Here is a 19310-nt window from a genome sequence, read left to right on the forward strand (position 1 = left end):
AAGTTGTCTATTTAATTTGTTTTTAATGTTTGGGGTCTGTTGTAAATAAGTAAAAGACTTAGTGCTATAGAAGCATATCCCAGAAAAGAGCTTAGCAAACACATATATGTTTATGAATATATTCAGGTTCTGGCTATCTGTCTTATAGGATGCTTTACTAAGCTTAAATTATGTATATTCTCTAAGAGTAGAATTATAAATCATCTGTCAGCTGTGCTCTTAATGGGGTAAAGAACTAGGGAAGAGCTGAGGCATGTGGCTCTTCACTGGAGTATAATGTGGACCACTACGTCTAATGGGTTCTACAAATGGCCAATTTAATAATTTTCAAAGCCACTGAGATTTCCTTATGGCTCAGGTACAAGTCAAATACCTAATACTCCTACTTAAAATTCTATGTTTTCGCAACTGTGCAAATGCTCAGGACCATGTACTTGTCTCTCATTTTTAAAATTTGCTCTCAGGAAACGAGTAGTTCATTAACTTTCTGGTTCATGGCCTCCTTCATGGGTTAATACCTTGCACATCACCGGGATGAGAATGACTGATCGTGGAGGGGATTTTAGAAGTAAATATAGGTGCAAAGAAGGTACATTTGGAGACGTGAAGGCATAAAGATCAGATATTTTCAATGTGCTCATTTTACTTGCTAAGATTTAAAAACTTGAAGAATAGATGCAGGAAAGCATACGTATTCTGCTCATGTTTCCAAACCAGAACAGCCTAACTCTGTGAAATACTCTAAGATAATTCAGTATTTTAAATAATATTCACTTATATACCATCTATTCCATAATAGAATGCCATCTATTCTCATTGACCCAAATGCCCTGCAAGCCCTCATAAACTCAGAAAATCTCCACAAAAAAGAAACTGAAGAAATGCTGAACAATACTCTCTATAGTTCACGAAACAAGAGGCGAGTCAGGAGGTATTCCACAGGACATTATTTCTACAACAACAACAGCAAAAAAGAATCCTAAGCAATGTTTATAAACACCATTAAACCTACGTTAAGGAGCTATTTGGTCAATTTGCTGTATGAGATTAAGAACCTCCTCCCAAAACCAGAAACACTTGTAGGACACTATAAATACAAGGAAAAAATGAACTAATAGAATAGTTAACATTTCTTGAACTCTAACCAAATCCTAGGCACTACATGAATTATTATATAAACATTATCCCATTAAATCCTCATATATCTATGACCTACTAGAAATAAAATTAAGATCTATGAGCTACTAGTGTTACTCCTATCTTTCAGTTAAGGTGATCAAGCTAATAAAGATGTTGAGTAACTTTCCTTAGGTAACAGAGATGTAAAACACTGGGATTTGAACTCAGTCCAAATTCAGAGTTCATTCCCTTCATGAGAAATAAACATGGCCTAAACAGTAAGTAATTTACATCAGGGGTCAGCAAACTCTTTCAGCAAGGGATGAGAGAATAAATATTTCAAACTCTGTGGGTCACTTACAGTCTCTTCTGCATATTTGTTTTAATAACGATTTAAAAATGTAGAAACCAGTCTTAGCTTTCAGGGCATACATAAAAAGACTGCAGGCCAAGGCTGTAGTTGTAGCCCTCGTTTAAATAGTTAACAGGCAAGGATAAGAATATTTATGTCTTCCGGATCAAGAAGCAGCTTATAAACTGAGATATATCCCCAAGATAGATCAGATTAAGGCAGTTTCCTCCAAATCGAAGGCTTAAGAAGACAAGTTGCCAACGTCTGGAAGAACTGGAGACAGAAGTAGTAACAGTGACTGAACAATGACTTATTGGCACTGTCAGCTTGGCTAAAGAACATAGCTCTGTTATCAACTTGGAAATTTCTGTACCAGACACAGAGGCAAGAAATTCATCTTCCAATCTGGACTAGATTTTTTTTTTTTTTGCAGGGATCCTTTCAGCCTAACATGTTTTTGTTCAGAGATATCAGTAGTTCCAACAGAAAGAGAAACTAAAGTCCCTAATTACAAAACCCTTTTCTTGGACGTTTGCTCAAAGCCAAATGGAGTAATAAGGACCGTGCCACCTGCAAATTGGCTTCCCCCAATTTATCTATAGATTCAGTGAAATCACACTCAAAATGTCAAAAAGTTTTTTTTAGAAATTGACAAGCCAATTCAAAAATTAAGATGGAAATGCAAAGACATAGATTAACCAAAACAACATTGAAGAACTACCTCCATGTGATTTCAAGATATAAAACTACAGAATCCAAAATATCATAATGGTGTTATGCACAAAAGTTACACAAATAGATCGATGGAACAGAATAGAGTCCAGAAAGAGACCCAGACATGTATGGATAATTGTTGACAAAAGTGCAAAGGCAATGTAGTGAGGAAAGAATAGTCTTTTCAGCAAATGTTGCAATAATAATTGAATATCCACATGCAAAAAGGAAAAGAAAAAGAACTTCCATACATCCATACGTGACTTACAAATTATCCCCACAAAAGTTAAAGATTTCCATGTAAAACCTGAAACTATAAAATGTCGAGAAGAAAACATAGCAGAAAAATTTCTGTGACCTTGAGTTAGGCAACAAGTTCTTAGAAACAACAATAGAAACAGGAAGGTAGACTTCACTGAAGACTGGCAGGGGGGCTTGGAACAAGCTAGGTGAAAATATATATACACAGAGAATTAAAACTTTTGCTATCAAGGTGTCAAGAAGCTGGGCCCCAGTCTCTGCTAAGGAGTTCTGCACTTTAGCTAGTTAATGGGAAATTCTCAGGGCTTTTATGGTTTGCACCTAAGTGAGGAAGTACAGCTTAATTTTCAGAAGAAAATTCAAAGGTCTTCTCCTTTTCTTCCAGAGCCTTCACATTCACTGTACTCTCAATAGGTTCGCCTTCTTCTGACATATACTGAATGCAGTTAAAATGCAGTTTTCAGCAAAAACAGCTCCCCTTTGTATATATGCACAGGTGCCTGAAGGATACCTCTGGAAAACAGCTCCCTGGACTCTAAACCTGCAGACAGGGAGAAAAACAAATTTAGATTTACTGCCACCTTGTGTCAGGCACTTAGCCTTGTCTTAAAGCTTCAAGTCAGCAATAAAGGTGAGAAGGAAAATTTAAGAGAAGATCTGAATGGGTAAACGGGCAAGTCCCTGTGTGAGAGAGCTGGAGAGGGAGATTCAGAAATCCCCCAAGCTTCTTTCCATCAAGAAGAGGACCTTGTGTGGAATGTGGCAGGAACTTCACTAGTAGGTTCAGCAAAGAATAGGAAGCTTACAAGTGGGGCATCAAAAAGAATAGGAAACTTACAAGTGGGGCATCAAAGGAGAACCATCCTCCCAGAGCCATGAGTAGTTGGGTTTCTTCAGGGACAATCCCATCCAGAATGGGAAATTGGAATGGGCAGTTGCTTGCTGGATGAATTCCTGTGGGAAGTAACATTTCTGAGTTGATGAAAGAGTCAATGTGGACTTTTTAGATTAGATTAACAAAACGAAGGAACCCAAAGAGCTCTTAGACATCCTCTCGATGGCTTTACAGAAATGTCTACTGGAGCCTAGAGATACTTCATGACCTGTCCATCCAAGGTCATGCATGTAACCAGTGGCCAGCCTAGGCTAGAAAACGGGTACATATTCTGATTCTCAAGGAGGTCCTTAACCTGATCTATTTCCCTGTAAACCAATATTCCAGCCCAACACGCATCCATTAAAAACTCACCAAATCATCTGAGCTATTAATCTTCAGCATGTGGGCATCCAAAGACAAGCAGTTCTCCTGGCTTTTTTCCCAATTAAATGGGCCAGAAGAAAATTGGTAACAGTTTTCTTCATGCCAGAGCCAGTCTTGGGGACAAGGACCTAGGAAATGTAATATACTTAATTAGTGAGTTATGCCTGAGTAAAAATATTTCTACAATTCTTAAATCAATTCACCTCTCAGGACTCTCACATGCTACCGCCTCTTCTTAATTAGGATTATACCCAGACTCTGCAAATACCTAAATAGCCTAGAGTCTTTATTGCTCCATTTTTTTGGAGAAAAAAGAAATAAAGCATTCTGATTTTAGAAAACTCAATTAAAAAGCAAGGCTGTTGAAAAGCAAGGCTTGAGCTGGGATGTAATTTTAGAATCTGATCTATTTTTTTAAAATTATGTTTGGGGCTTCCCTGGTGGCGCAGTGGTTGAGAGTCCGCCTGCCGATGCAGGGGACACGGGTTCGTGCCCCGGTCCGGGAAGATCCCATGTGCCGCGGAGCGCATGGGCCCGTGAGCCATGGCCACTGAGCCTGCGCGTCCGGAGCCTGTGCTCCACAACGGGAGAGGCCGCGACAGTGAGAGGCCCGCGTACCGCAAAAAAAAAAAAAAAAAAACCATAAAAATTATGTTTGGAATCGTGAGAGTGAGAGCTGGGGGATGAATATGTAATAGCTATTCTGCTACTAAAAAAGGTATGCTTATATATTTGTAAAACTTCAAGTCTTTGAATGATGGATTTGGGCTTAGATACTGTGCCTCCTGATTCTGGACATGTAGCCCTCCGTGGCTCTTGAGTATTTGAATTACGGCTCGTTTGCACTGAGATGATGTTCTGTAAGGGTAAAATATACCCCTGATTTTGAAAACTTACTATGAAAAAAAGAATATAAAATATCCCATTAATAATATTTATGCTGATGAGTGTCAAAATAATATTTCAAGTATATTGGGTTCAATGAAATATGTCACTAAAATTAATTTCATCTGTTTACCTTTCACGTTGACTGTGATTACTAGGAAATTTAATGTTGCGTATGTGGCACACACTGTATTTCTTTTGGACAGAGCTGTTCTAGGGAGAACAGTATATTGATGCAAAGAGAGCATCTCAATTTAAATAGGATTTCAGAGAGCAGGGGAAAGTCTTCAGCAGAAAATTCCCAGAGAGTCCAAAAAACTCAACTCAGGGCTTAGGCGATAGGCAAAATATGTGTTTTACAGATATTTTAAAGGATCCCCAAATCCTCTCCCGCTTCTGCCTTCCCCTCCCCACCGCATCCCCCTCCTCCTCCCCACATCATCATAATCTCTTCTGTGTGTTACTAACACTTGGAATCTCCTTACTGGGGAACAAAGCCCTTTGTCCTACGCTGTGACAAAAAAACAAACAAACAAACCTCAAGTCCTTGAGCAAGGCAACATTTTCATTTCAATTTTCATTGTGGCATAAAACCATCAGATAATTTTGTAAGAACAGGCTTTATCAGAGAGGACAAAGGAGAAGGGCACTGAACTACGAAAGAAGAAAGTGAATGAGGAAGGGCGTACATAAGGCCGGATTGAAAGCAAAGAATGCAAGCTTCCTAATTTACTAATTTGCCTAGTCCTGTCTTACTATGTCAAAGGAAAGAGTATACTGGTTTTCCTGAACTAGAAGAAAGGTCTACGTAGGTCTTCCAAGCTATGAAAAAGTGAAAAAGATGAATATTAAAATGTGGCATTCAAACCACCTGTATTTCCTTTAATTATTATTATTTTTAATTTAACAAACACAATAACCACTGTGTTAACCAATGTGCCAGAAATGGTTGGCGGTAATTTTTATGTATTGGCTCATTTAATCCTCATAACCACAGTATGTAAGAGTTAGGTTAATTGTCTTCATTTGAAAGATAGAGAAAATGGGAATTTGGACATGGGCAGTCTAACGCTAGCATCTGTGTGTTTAATCGCTATATCACACTACCTCTCAAACTCCTGAGTTTGAATTAACTGAGGAAATATTGCTTGATGCCCCTCAAGGTATTTTGATACAGGGTTTTGGGGTAAATCTGGAACTTGCCACTTTTAACAAGCTACTTAGGTGATAATTTTGTACACTAAGGGTTGAGAACCACCACTAATTCTGGTGCTAAAATGTAGTCTGTTACTTTGAAGACTCTGCATCTTTCTAGCTGGCTGACCTCAAGCAAATCACATATGCTAGGGACTTCCCTGGTGGCACAGTGATTAAGAATCCGCCTCCCAATGCAGGGGACATGGGTTCGAGCCCTGGTCCAGGAAGATCCTACATGCCGCGGAGCAATGAAGCCCGTGCGCCATAACTACCGAGCCTGCCCTCTAGAGCCCGCGAGCCACAACTACTGAGCCCACGAGCCACAGCTACTGAAGCCCACGTGCCTAGAGCCCATGCTCTGCAACAAGAGAAGCCACCGTGAGGAGAAGCCCACGCACCACAACGAAGAGTAGCCCCCGCTCACAGCAGCTAGGGAAAGCCCGTGTGCAGCAATGAAAACCCAACACAGCCAAAAATAAAAAAAAATAAGGAAAAAAAACCCAAAAACTAAAAAAAAAAAAAAAAATCACATATGCTAATTTCTCAGCGTCTTTCCCTCTTCATAAATATACCAAGGACCACAGACTGGTTAGAAAGAAAGATAAAACTTGGCTCAAACTTGAGAAAACTGGCATAATTTTTTTGCATAGTATTTTATTATTAATGTTTTTGAGAATCTCAAAGCTGCTTGATGAACAGCAGTGCTTTATTTGGCATCTCTACTAATTGGCCTTTATCTGACACTGCCAAGGAATGAAAACACATTACTTGGTGTATCTGCTACAAAAGACATATCACCTACTATTTTTGATTAGCTGTCCACACTTGGCATCTCTGGGATACGGTTCTGAACAATCCTGACATAATTTTACTCCCATACAACTGATAAAAACAAGACTATTTTATAGCCCCACCTGTGAAATAAACCATTTTTGGTATGTAGCTATGTCTGCTTATATAAACATTCCTGTCCTTGATATATTAGCCTCCTTCCTTTAAGCCTTCTTTGAGATGGTTTTATTTCCTAAACAGCTCTTTCCTTAAAGAGATTCAATGTATGTTTGACACTTGCTAAAAAATCAGCTTGTCTATAAACGTCAGCTAATTTTGGAAATTTAAATAACCCTGTACATACTGAAGGGATTTATAAACTGCAAAACTTTATACAAAACTACTTATCGTTATTATCATTTAACTTACCTGGGTTTCAATTTTTTCATCTATAAAATAAATGGATGGGTACCTATAAACTGTTACTTTATAATCTTTATTCAACAAAACTACGTGGTTGAGATTAAGGTGAGCTGTACAAGCAGGAAGCTGCAGAAATCTCTGTTTATTAGTGGCAGCTAGTTACTAATGCCAATAAAGCAATGTACCATCGAAAGTGACTCTATTTCACACTTTCAAATTCTCCCCATGACTAAATGCACATACCTGATTTAATTATACATTGTAGAAAAACTATACTAACTGTACAGATCCCTTCTGTAATATTGAGTTCACATTATCATCTCCATGTTATAAATGTATCTATCTGCCTCCTAGATTCTGAGTTCACCTAGTCAACTGAGATCAACTCAGTTCTTCTCATATACATTGACTTCCTGGGTCTCTCATAACTTTGTCTAATTTGAAGTATCTACTTAACACAAGCCAGCTCACCTCTGTTGATTCAATTTACATTGATGTAGTACACTTTATGAGAAACAGTCCCATAGAATAGCGCTGATGAAGAGGAAGGCGTCCCCAGGACAAAGGAGACCCCTTAGGAAACGAAATCAATGATTAAGATACATTGGAATGGAAAGAGAGAAGAATCTGTGCAAAGGGTAAAGGTGAGGGATTTCTTCCAGAAAAATCTCAAAACTAGAAAGTTATAAGGAAAGAGAAGGTTCTTGTGAGGCAGGAAAACTTAAATCCACCAAAAAGTATGGTTAACTGAATCAGATTAACTCAAGAATTTGGCATGGGATAGGGTGAGGATGACAAAAAGAGAGGACTTCTGGTGTAGAACATGATGAATAAAAAAAGATACATATATCAATATGCCAATTTTGTGCCTAGAGATATTTCCAAAAAATGTTAAGATTTACAGAGAGCTTCCACTGTCTCTCTTCACCCCTCCCTCCCTCATACCTGAATAGTTGGCTGCTTTTTTCAGAGCTTCTTGGAGATTCAGGTTCTGGTGATGAAGTTCCATTAGTTTCTTGGATTTTTCATCCAGCTTGTGGGCAAGGGTTTCTATCATTTCTTTGAGTTCCCTTTGTGACTCCTGGGAAGAATTTTCTGTCTGGTGCTGCGCTGAAATCTGTCCCTCCAGGATATCTTCCTGGGGCGTAAGCTTTGCTTGCTGTTGCTTTAGGAGATCAGACACCTGGGATACTAAATCAGAAGTGAATTAAGACTCCATTTCCAACCCCAGTAAAAATTCCTCCACAGGATTTTGAGGACATCAAAAAACTGAATCAAACCATTTGTTTTGGGCTTCCCTGGTGGCGCAGTGGCTGAGAGTCCGCCTGCCGATTCAGGGGACGCGGGTTCGTGCCCCAGTCCGGGAGGATCCCACGTGCCGCGGAGCGGCTGGGCCCGTGAGCCGTGGCCGCTGCGCCTGCGCGTCCGGGGCCTGTGCTCCGCAACGGGAGAGGCCACAACAGTGAGAGGCCCGCCTACCGCAAAAAAAAAAACCCCACCATTTGTTTTGACAACAAACTGCTGCAAAATGACCCAAATGTATTCAGGAATTACAGATTTGGAAATTATTTGATATTCATGCAATATTTTTTTAACGTGAGTAACTGTCACAGATACTTGTGATTTTTTTAAAAAGACGGGATTTTACTCGTTGTTGAGAGTTACACACAAGTTAAAAGGAATCACAAGATAAGTCTTATACGAGTGGCATAAATAAAATATAGACAATCTAAGATAGTCAGACACCAGCCAGACTCAGTGACTGTTAGTAGCACTTGTCATTAATGACTTACTCTAGTTGTGTCTTAATTCCTCTGCCCTTTCTCTACCCTTCCACATTTCCTGATTTTAGTCAAAAACTGTGACACTCACCCCGTTTATGAGAAATCCTCCCACGGAATTTTTTTAAGCTGCTAACACAAGAGTCTGAAAACATATTTTTCAGTTTTTGTTATTGTTTTGTTTGTTCTCGTTTGTTCGTTTCGTTTTTTTAGGAAGGGTGGAGATGAAAGGGAAGTTGTGAAATCAAGCAGGCAACAAATGTTAAGGGTCCAATGTCTCAGTTCTAGAAGCTTGACGGTTCAGTACAAAGTAGACCTCTTGAGTTGAAAGTCAGATTTGACCCTGTTGCAAAGTGGTCCAAGCCTCAGAGGAAGACTCTTCCAATGACCATCTCTGAGTCAAGGGCTCTTCTCCCAGATCAGTAGGAAAAGTTTTATAGATTGAAAGTGTTCATAGATTGAAAACATAAGTTGTTTGAGACCTTAAACAACCGAGAAACAAATTAGCACTTCAAAGGCCTTAGTAACCTGGATTCTAGGACTCTAGAGATAAGTAACTCAGATCTATGACCTAAATACACAGGTGTACTAGATGGGTGGTCAGCACCATTTTCTTTCTTTCGTAGCCAGTTTCATCTTTCCTTTCATTCCTTTTCCTCTCAACATCCCCTCTTTCCTAAATGGCCGTATTATAAATTTGAAGAATGTTTTGTTTTAAATGGTTTATTTATGAAGACTGTATTTCTGGGTTCTTAACTTTAAATTGGTATTAAATCATCTCTATTAAAAATCAGCATGAACTAAATGAAGTTTAGTTCATCCCATGCCTCAATCTATTTGAGGGAAGAGCACAATATACCCATTCATTTTCCCACTCACCCTTTTTTTTTTTTTTTTTTTTTGTGGTACGCGGGCCTCTCACTGTTGTGGCCTCTCCCGTTGCGGAGCACAGGCTCCCGACGCACAGGCGCAGCGGCCATGGCTCACGGGCCCAGCCGCTCTGCGGCACGTGGGATCCTCCCGGACCGGGGCACGAACCCGTGTCTCCTGCATCGGCAGGCGGATTCTCAACCACTGCGCCACCAGGGAAGCCCCCCACTCACTCTTAAAACAATTTGCCTAAAATGTATCTAAATCAAGGCTGTTTATAGTTGTTATGAAACCAACAAATAAACCATGTTTATAAGCTCTCATTTTTTTTCTCCATCTTTTCCCGGCTTCAGCACTTACGTTGGATTATCAGCAATAAAACGGTCACCAGTAATGCCAGACAAAGGATCCCTAGAGACACAGCAGCAGGGTACCACCTCCGAGAGGAAAGAAAACGAAGACCTAAAGTGACAGAGGATAGATTCAGAAAGACAAACATGACGGAGGCAAGGGATCAAACAATTCTTTGGATACTGTCTGTACCTGGTGCTTTGCATTACTTACCTCTAGTATTCCCAATGGCTTTGCAAATAATTCAGTATTCACATTTACAGATGCGAACCATGTACAGTTAAAGAATTTAAGTAATTTACCTATGGTCACGCAGCTAACAACATTTAGGAGCCAGGATTCGACACCAGATATTTGACTCCAAGTATCTGATTCTAAAGCTTATGCTTTGTCTGCTGTCCCCACAGTGAGTCTTCAAGAAACTCTCAGCCCAGCTTGGTTAGATTAACTTCCTCCACAGGGTAGAGAGCCTGATGTTTTTAATATGGACCATGTGTATGTACGCACACGTGTGCACACGCTCAGGCACACACACACACGCTCGCATGCACGTGTGTGCAAACGCGCGTGCAAACACATGCACACACGCACATGCAGTTTTAAGTAACATACCATAAACGAATGTCAGATATCAAGCAAATAAGCCTTTAGTCAGTTAACCAACTGAGAAAACCTCAAAGAATTAATATATAATTTTGTGCTATTCAATTTTTTTTTTTTTTTTTTTTTGCAGTACGGGGGCCTCTCACTGTTGTGGCCTCTCCCGTTGCGGAGCACAGGCTCCGGACGCGCAAGGCTCAGCGGCCATGGCTCACGGGCCCAGCCGCTCCGCGTCATGTGGGATCTTCCCGGACCGGGGCACGAATCCGTGTCCCCTGCATCGGCAGGCGGACTCTCAACCACTGTGCCACCAGGGAAGCCCTGTGCTATTCAATTTTGATTTGGAACTGGGGTTATTGACCAAAGAAAAATAGGAATGAAATCTCAATATTCACTTGATTCACATTAACATCATGTCCTATACTCACACCAGCTGTGGCCTTCTTGTTACAAGAGAAAAATTCACCATTATTATAAAAATAAATAAATCATGTAGCTCACAGGTGTACGAATATCTTATTATGAGGTCCACCACTTAAAAAGCACAGATATTATTGGTTCAGTGAGAGAACATTTCATGTAATGGATTTGGACTCCTCACCTTGTAAGATAAACAGATAAGGCACTGATGATGTTATCCTCTATACGCAAACAAGGAAACTGACAAGTCAGTGACTTGCCTAAGATCACACAAATGTTAAGATCCAAACATAGGTCTTTAATCCGATTGTCAGCTATGTGACTTAGAACGTCACATCACAAAACTTCCAGCATGAATGTATAATGATCCAAATCAATCAGTGGTCAAATATATTCACAGAGTTCTCATGTGTCAAAAGCACTCCTAATGGACTCTACAGATGATCCAAACAAAGTAGAAATTTTGACAGGAAGCACTATGGTTTATTCTCTGATTCAAAAGTTATTAAACTCCTAGAAATGTGTATGGCAAGTTGGTAGAAAAGAAGTTGAAGACAGTTATGTGTCTTGCAGATAATTGCCCAATCCTAGCCTTGGAGGCAAATATCTGAGTAAATCTTTCAATCAACATTTCTCTCTGGTCAATGTTCATTCCATCTTATGGATCAATCCTAGCTCTACCACTTACTGGCCCCATAAAACAGGGTAATTTAGTTAATCCTCCTGATGCCCAGTTAGTCCTCTGTAAAAGGGAGATAATATTAGTCCTAATCTCAAGGAGTGAAGATTTAGAGAAATAATGCATGCAAAGTGAATATCAAAGAAAATAGCCTATAGCAAATGTGCAATAAAAGTTAGTTATCACCCTCTACTACAGCATCATTCATACCAAGTTAGTGTGTCAACATCATCTTCGTTATCACCATTATATCTGACTTGTTTTTCCTTTAAGCAAGTGCTGTTAACTCTTTAATATTTTCCCATATTCAGGTGTTGTAGTCTTCTAATCCTATATTCAGTTAGTTTACATTTCCAACCTAATTCTGTCCCTGTACAGATCTATCTACCCCTAGTACCTTTGTCTCTCTCTCCATTTGGCTTCTGATCAAGTTGATGTTTTATACTCTTGCTCCTGAGGTCATCAAAAGTCATTTCCAAATTTATTCCAAGATGAGAGAGTGAGGCAGTCAAGGACTTCTATAAAGTAAAAATGCGTGAGCTCCTGCTGGAGTGTTTAAATAGCTACTGATGTCTAGTAGAATGACTCAATCCTTGGTAGGAGGAAGGAGAGGCTTTGCTTCATACTGGGAAGTTGGCTGACGCACATTCTTGGGTTATGTCTACTTCAGGAGGGGAAAATGTGATTCTGATAGTATTTCAGGGTATTTCACTAAGTAATTTATGAAAGGAAAAACTATATTTTCCATGAGCAGTAGAGGAGAGGAATTTGTACCCACGCTTCAGATATGGAAATTGAAATTTAAAAGGGTAATTCACAGTAAATTTGTGGAAGAGTCTGCATTAGACCAGATTCCTTGATGCTAATATCAATATTTGTTTATTGCACTGTAGCAGACTATCTCTATACTGAGTCTTTCATAAGTCTCACATTTTCCTTTTTAATTTTGACTTTTTTTCATCAGCTATAAACTTAGGAATTTGGGGATTAATCACTTATGACTCTTATCTCTCTAGCCATGATAACCTAGGTAATTTTAGAACTTAGTTAGGAGTGTTATTTCATACAGTGGCAGTATAACATAGCAGCAGAGAGAACTTTGGAACCAGATGGCGCTTGTTTCATATCCTTCCTTTGCTAGTCCCTTGGTCTCTAATCTTGGGGAATGTCTTTGGCTATACATTAGGACATTATAATGTCCACTTGATAATGTTGATAATGCTGCTATAGGTGTTCAAATGAGATATTGGGTGAAAATGCTAAGCTTTGTACCTCAAACGTAATGAGAAATCAATAAATGGTAGTTATTAATATTAGCAGTAGTAATACTCAACACAGTGGAATTGCTCATCAAAGAATACATTTTATATGTTTGCCTTGAGCCACAAAGACTTCTATGGGATCCTAATAAAGATACTATATGTATTCACTGATAGAATTCTCACCTATTTTCCCCTCACAACCTCGTAACCAGAAAAAAAATCTTGTTGCCGTTATACATGCTTTTTAAAAAAATCCTTATCTATTAGAGATATCTTCTGAAGTATTTTGGGGCAAAAATGATATGATAGCTAGTATTTGCTTTAAACTATACTAGGAGAAAAATAAAAAGAAGGGAATACATAAAAGATTGGAGAAAAATATGTAAATAAACAAAATCTAGGAAACTATTAGGAAAATGAATAGTTTTCACCAGGAATAATTTTTCATCAAAATGAAAGCCTAATTAGGATTCCATTTCTCTCCTCCTCCCTAAATATTTTTTATTCCCCTTTTCTGTGCAGGGTATTTAAGACCAAACTGAAAATAGTTGATCATTTAAAGTGTTACTCTATGAGACAGATCACAAAGGAAGCTCAGCAACTCACAAATATATCCTAGTCCAATCAGCTTGTAACAAATCAATGTTACTTACCTTTATCCCTCAAGCCCCAGGCCACCTCCCTTGATTGTGAGTGCCAGGAAACAAGATTAGATACATTACTGCATTTGCCATGGGGACTTTCACATAAATAGGATCTCAGAAAATTATTTTAATGATGATTAATAAATACTGAAATGATACCACAATGAAGTGGACCCTTTATCATTTCCCACAGCGACACCATTTCGGATGGCATCAATATTCTAGTGGATTAAGATGAGACCTATAGGTACCCTTGCTGAGGAAATGGACATGACACATATTTCTTGTGAGCCCATCACATCCTCATAGCTTTTTATGGGAAGAAGTATCTCAGAAGGATGCATGTGAGTATGTAGTTAAAATGCCCAAAGAAAGACACAAGAGCAGAAAGAAATACATTCCTTACAGAAGGCCTAAGTTTGAGCTAGATGACCCAGATTTCTGATATTCACCTCCACACTTCACCCAGGAGACCCAGGAGAGCATAATCATCCATTGTCCTTTGGGTCGACACTCACAGGAATCTCCCCAAGCAGTCCAGGACCTGGTGGTGAGCTCTACAAGTCCTATACTTCCTTCCAAAACAATTTTTTTTCTTTAAAAAAATCCTCTCACCTTAACACCTACAGGCTGGAGTGTCATCATCAGTTTCTTTTTTCCCCCTCGTTTTATATACTCTAACAGGCACTGTATTGATTTTCAACTTCATTAATGTTATTCCATCTCTCCAACTAAATTATAAGCCCTTTAAAAGTAAGGATAGATCCCCTTCTATTAAGGAAATCTCATTCTTTCCTACCACCCTAGCATACCATACTAATTGTGCTAATATTCTACAGACAGTTGACAGTTAACACAAGATTCTTAATTGTGAAGACACCACCAGCATAAACTGGATTTTTAAACTACAAAGGAATCTAAGAAAAATCTATCTCAATCCTTTTATTTTGAGAAAGTGGAACTAAAGTCCCCCAAATTTAAGTGGTTTACTGAATATCTCCTTTCTACCCGATGCTAGACAAGAACTCAGTTCACTGTTCTTTCAATTATCATAAAAGATCATAAAAGACATAGGTGACTTCTTCTAAGTGATATTATAAACACAGTATGAATCTCTCTCAAAGGATTCAGTGAGAGACTTTTCCGATCACCAAGGCAGAGCATATCCACTTCATAGTAGACTTTAAATGTGGCATGCAGTAGAGGACACCCACATCAGGGCCACCCTCAAATCTTTTCTTGATGTCCCTCCAACCAGAAGCTCACGCAGAAGTGCCACAACACGGACAGTATGAAAACTAGACCAGTCACCATCTTCTGGGTGATCTAGCCCCTCAACATGGCCATATTTTGCCTTTTGCTATTCAAGCCTGTAGGTGTTAAGCTATTCCTCTCTTTTTTTATTGTGGCAAAACTTACATGACATAAAATGTTTACCATTTTAGCCATTTTCAGGTGTACAGTTTCATGGCATTAGACACATTCACATTGCTGTACAACCATCCCCACTCTCCTTCTCCAGAACATTTTTCATCTTCTCCAACTGAAACTCTGTATCCATTAACCAATAACTCCTGTGATGGTCGATCTTATGTGTCAACTTGACTGGGTCACAGTGGGCCCAGATATTTGGTCAAACGTTCTTCTGAGTGTTTCTGTAGGGGCGTCTTTGGAAAAGATGACCCTTTTAATCGGTAGAGTAAAGCAGATTTCTCCCCATGGGAGTCGGTTTCATCCAATCAGTTGAAAACCCGAACAGAACAAAACACCACCCTTTCTCCAAAAGAGGAAAAAATTCCCCAAGAGACGGCCTTTGGACTGGAACTGCACCATTGGCTCTCCTAGGTCTTGAGTCCGCCAGCCCACACTCCAGATTTGGACTTGCCAGCCTCCATAATTAAATGAGCCAATTCCTTACAATAAACCCCTTTCTCTCTATGTATACAAATTCTATTGTTTTCATTTCCCTGGAAAAGCCCGACTAATACAACTCCCCATTCCTTTGTCCTCCCAGATCCTGGAAACCACCGTCCTACTTTCTGCCTCTGTGAATTTGACCACTGCAGGGACCTCATACAAGTGGAAGCATATGATATTTGTCCTTTTGTGTCTGACCTGCTTCACTTAGCGTAATATCTTTAAGGGTCATCCATGTTGTGTGTGTCAGAATTTCCTTCCTTTTTAAGGCTGCATAATATACCACTGCGTAGGTATACCACATTTTCTTTATCCGTTCATTCACTGAGGGACATTTGGGTTTCTCCTGTTTTTGAAACATCCGTGGGAATAATTTCTACAATTTTTATGTGGCAGGTAGCTGGACAGACTTGACAGACCTTAAGTGGCTCTCATTATCCCTGCTTGTGTAATCTCCTCCTCTGAAGTGTGGGTGGGGTTTGTGGCTTGGAGGGCAGCAAAGGTGATGTAATGTATGTAATCACATATATGTGGTTACCTAAGGTGTACTGCCTAGCTCACTAAAGTATGGATCTCTGCCTGTGTGCTCCCTCTCTCCCTCTCTCTCTCTCGCTGTCTGTATTTAAAGAAACAACTTACATGAACCTTACAGCCACAGAGAAATGAATTCTGCCTAGGGAAGCCCAGAAATGAATCCTTCCCCAGTTAAGCCATTAGGTGAGAATACAACCCAGCAGACACCTGGATGGTAGCCTTGTGAGACCCTAAGCAAGGGACCCAAATAAGCTGCGCCCACACTTCTGACCCACAGACACTGTGAGATAATAAATGTGTGTCATTTTACATTGCTGCTGACATAATTTGTGGTAATGTGTGACATGGTATATAAAGTTAATAATTCTGTGATAATCTTAATCCTCCTGTTTCGTAAAATTCCTTAAATCGAATCCTATCACTGACTTTCAGTGCCTCTGAGGTTCCCACTCAATACTCAGGCTGCTTAAAAAACATGAAAAAAAACCATCTAGGACTTCCCTGGCGCTCCAGCGGTTAAGATTCTGCGCTCCCATTGCAGGGGTACGGGTTCTATCCATAGTCTGGGAGCTAAATCCCACGTGTCGTGTGGTACGGCCAAAAAAAACCTTAGGCTGCAGTCATGGTTCATAAAGTGGAGACACTATTATTTTATGTCTTCCTAGTGGAGCTTCCAGTAGATGCAAGATAAAACTGGTTTCTCCTGCCATATTATCTATTTTTGAAGGCATGGCTGTGGTCCAACCCACTGTCAGCACTTCATAGCTCACCCTTGGTGCCTCAGAGTAATAATAGACCTAGCCTCTATTTCATTGAAGCACAGAGAGGGAGAGAACCTGCCGTGAGTCACCTGACCTAGGCAAGGTCAACAGGAGAATAATCAAAGGAACGACAAGTAAGAAATTCTTTAGCCCCACTTGTTATAGCTGTTGTATAACAATTCCCTGAAGCATAGGTGAGAGGGCTTTGGTTCAGTGCTCTCTATTGGTTCTACTCCATGTCCTTAACAACCTCAGTACAAGCTAATGATTCACAAGCTAATGGAACCACGAGATTGTGTAGGGGTGTAATGAGTTCCTTCCCCTCTACCTCGGGCACCTGCCCTTCCAGTGTGGACCTCTTCAGTCTTCCCACCCTAATCCTCGTTCCTGTCTCATCCGTCCCTACATGGATGCTTCAGGGACTGAGCTCAGAGTCAAAACTGCCACAGGGCATAATCACCTCCATTAGGATAAACAAGAAGTTCTCTTTCTCCTGGGAATAATCCAGTGGAGGGAGGGACGGGGGTGGGGGGAGGGCAAGGGGCAGTAGTAATTCTAAGAAAGAAAAGTAACAAGAAGGTCATTAGCAGAATTCCATTTTGTTCTAACCTGTTAGGAAGCTGGAGGGCAAAGAGATGATGGCAATCACATGGAAGAAAAAAGTCATGTTAATGGGCCAACCTGTTCGTGCAGGTGAAGCGTGGCTTTCCTGGGAGAAGAGAGGGCCAGGACAGCGAGGGGGAAACACTCAAGAACCGGAATGCTAGGAAAGCTAAAACCGGGTCATGGTAGCAATACACGTGAGAGGCAGGAGGACATCAGTTATCCAGCATATTGAAGGGAAAAGTTACTGTAAAAACCGAGTGGAAATCAAGGCAATCCTAGTTAACCCTTACGAAATACTTGTTATATCAGGACTAGTATACGTATTTCATACACATTGACATAGTTAATCTCTATAAGTGTATGAAGTAACATTATTTTATCCATTTTATATAGGATGAAACTGAGCCAACGGAGAGATGTAATAACTTGCCTAAGGTCCCACACCTCATAAGTGACCAAGTTAGTATTGTATTTAATCCCAGACAACCAAGCTGGATTCTTAGCCACGATGCCCTACTGCCTGTCTGACAAGAGAAAGAGAAGGGCAAGGTTAATGATGCTATGTGAACGTGTACATGACACTCTGACTAGAAATATTCTAATCAAAATGCCTTCGTGATGCAACATAAAGCAACATCTAGGGCAGGTCCAGGGGGCATTCCACTCCTATTTAATTAATGGGAACACTGAGAACTGAAGAAATTACATCATAATTTAGTGGAGGGCCTAGATTAGAATTCTGCTGTCTTACCCTGTAAAATACCTCCTACCCGGCCAAGCTTTCTGCTGACATTTGGAAAGTACTCTTACATTAAAAAAAAATAATGTAGTGTTCATTCATTTTTGGAAATGAATGATTTTGAATCACCAGTATCATACCAGATTTTTCTCTCACTATTTGATTTCCTTAGCTAATAAATAAAATTAAGTTTATATTCTCCATTCTCATATCACATTGTTATGTGGTGGGAGGGCTTTGAGAATCAACCCCGCCCCACGGTGTCCCCTCAACAACTCAGTAAAATCAGATTTTCAGAGTTAGTATCTGAAAGTTGTTTTTTTCCCAATGTTTATAAAATAGATCCCTGTAAACAAACGTCCGATTTTCTTATGAAAGACTTCGTATTAAAAATTTTTTTAATACTTTGTATTAATTAAAAGATGACTGGCTTAAGCATACATCATTTATACAGCATTCATTTGTTCCTACAGAGGTGCGTCTTTACAAAATTTCTATGTCCTTTCCATGTGTGCTTATTTTTGCTCTGACTTTACATTATATGAGAGAGACAGAGAGAGAGTGAGAGAGACATATAGATCTTGAATCTAGTTTTAAAAATGTCTCTTTAGGGCTTCCCTGGTGGCGCAGTGGTTGAGAATCCGCCTGCCGATGCAGGGGACACGGGTTCGTGCCCCGGTCCGGGAAGATCCCACGTGCCGCGGAGCGGCTGGGCCCGTGAGCCATGGCCGCTGAGCCTGCGCGTCCGGAGCCGGCGCTCCGCAATGGGAGAGGCCACAACAGTGAGAGGCCCGCGTACCACAAAAAAAAAAAAAAAAAAAAAAAAAGTCTCTTTAACTCTTTCAATGGGAAATTGAAGTCAGGGTGGAGGGGGATTTCATGGTCAGCACCCAGAAATTCTCATCTCCCCACCTGCTTTCTCCAAAGATGCTATAGCTTTCCAGTTCATTTGGCAACCTCTCAGCCCTACTCCCGTGGCTAGGAATAAATGACCCAGAACCAGGAGAGTTGATTATCAACATAGCGAAGGAGAGGCCTGCATAGTCAAGGGGAGAGAGGCGGGCTAATCACCCGGAGAGGGGAGTGAATGGAGATTGACAGGGTGACTTTCCACTGGCAACAGTCCCCCTGGAGTGCTTGGGTGAAGGACCAAGAATATTACT

General features: G+C 40.1%; 1 protein-coding gene across 1 annotated transcript; it reads right to left on the reverse strand.

Moving 5' to 3' along the window:
- Positions 1-2053: 2053 nt before the first annotated feature.
- Positions 2054-12267, reverse strand: LOC131767392 (oxidized low-density lipoprotein receptor 1-like). Its single transcript, XM_059082667.2, has 6 exons — positions 12082-12267; positions 9995-10096; positions 7929-8174; positions 3696-3835; positions 3285-3400; positions 2054-2987 (listed from the first exon to the last, which is right to left on the reverse strand). The coding sequence occupies exons 1-6, from the start codon at positions 12155-12157 to the stop codon at positions 2843-2845; spliced, it is 825 nt and encodes a 274-aa protein (XP_058938650.1). The 5' UTR covers positions 12158-12267; the 3' UTR covers positions 2054-2842.
- Between the last annotated feature and the right edge of the window lie 7043 nt (positions 12268-19310).

This window comes from Kogia breviceps, chromosome 12, assembly GCF_026419965.1.
Source record: "Kogia breviceps isolate mKogBre1 chromosome 12, mKogBre1 haplotype 1, whole genome shotgun sequence".
Lineage (NCBI taxonomy): Eukaryota > Metazoa > Chordata > Mammalia > Artiodactyla > Physeteridae > Kogia > Kogia breviceps.

Bases quoted from the DNA above. Each gene is read 5' to 3' on its own strand.
- LOC131767392 (XM_059082667.2), bottom strand. From the start codon at position 12,157: ATGACTTTTGATGACCTCAGGAGCAAGAGTATAAAACATCAACTTGAT. The intron at 10,097-12,081 runs GTACTAGGGGTA...CTGTCACTTTAG, and splicing joins AAATGGAGAGAGAGACAAAG to GTCTTCGTTTTCTTTCCTCT. The intron at 8,175-9,994 runs GTAAGTGCTGAA...CTTCTGATTTAG, and splicing joins TTTATTGCTGATAATCCAAC to TATCCCAGGTGTCTGATCTC.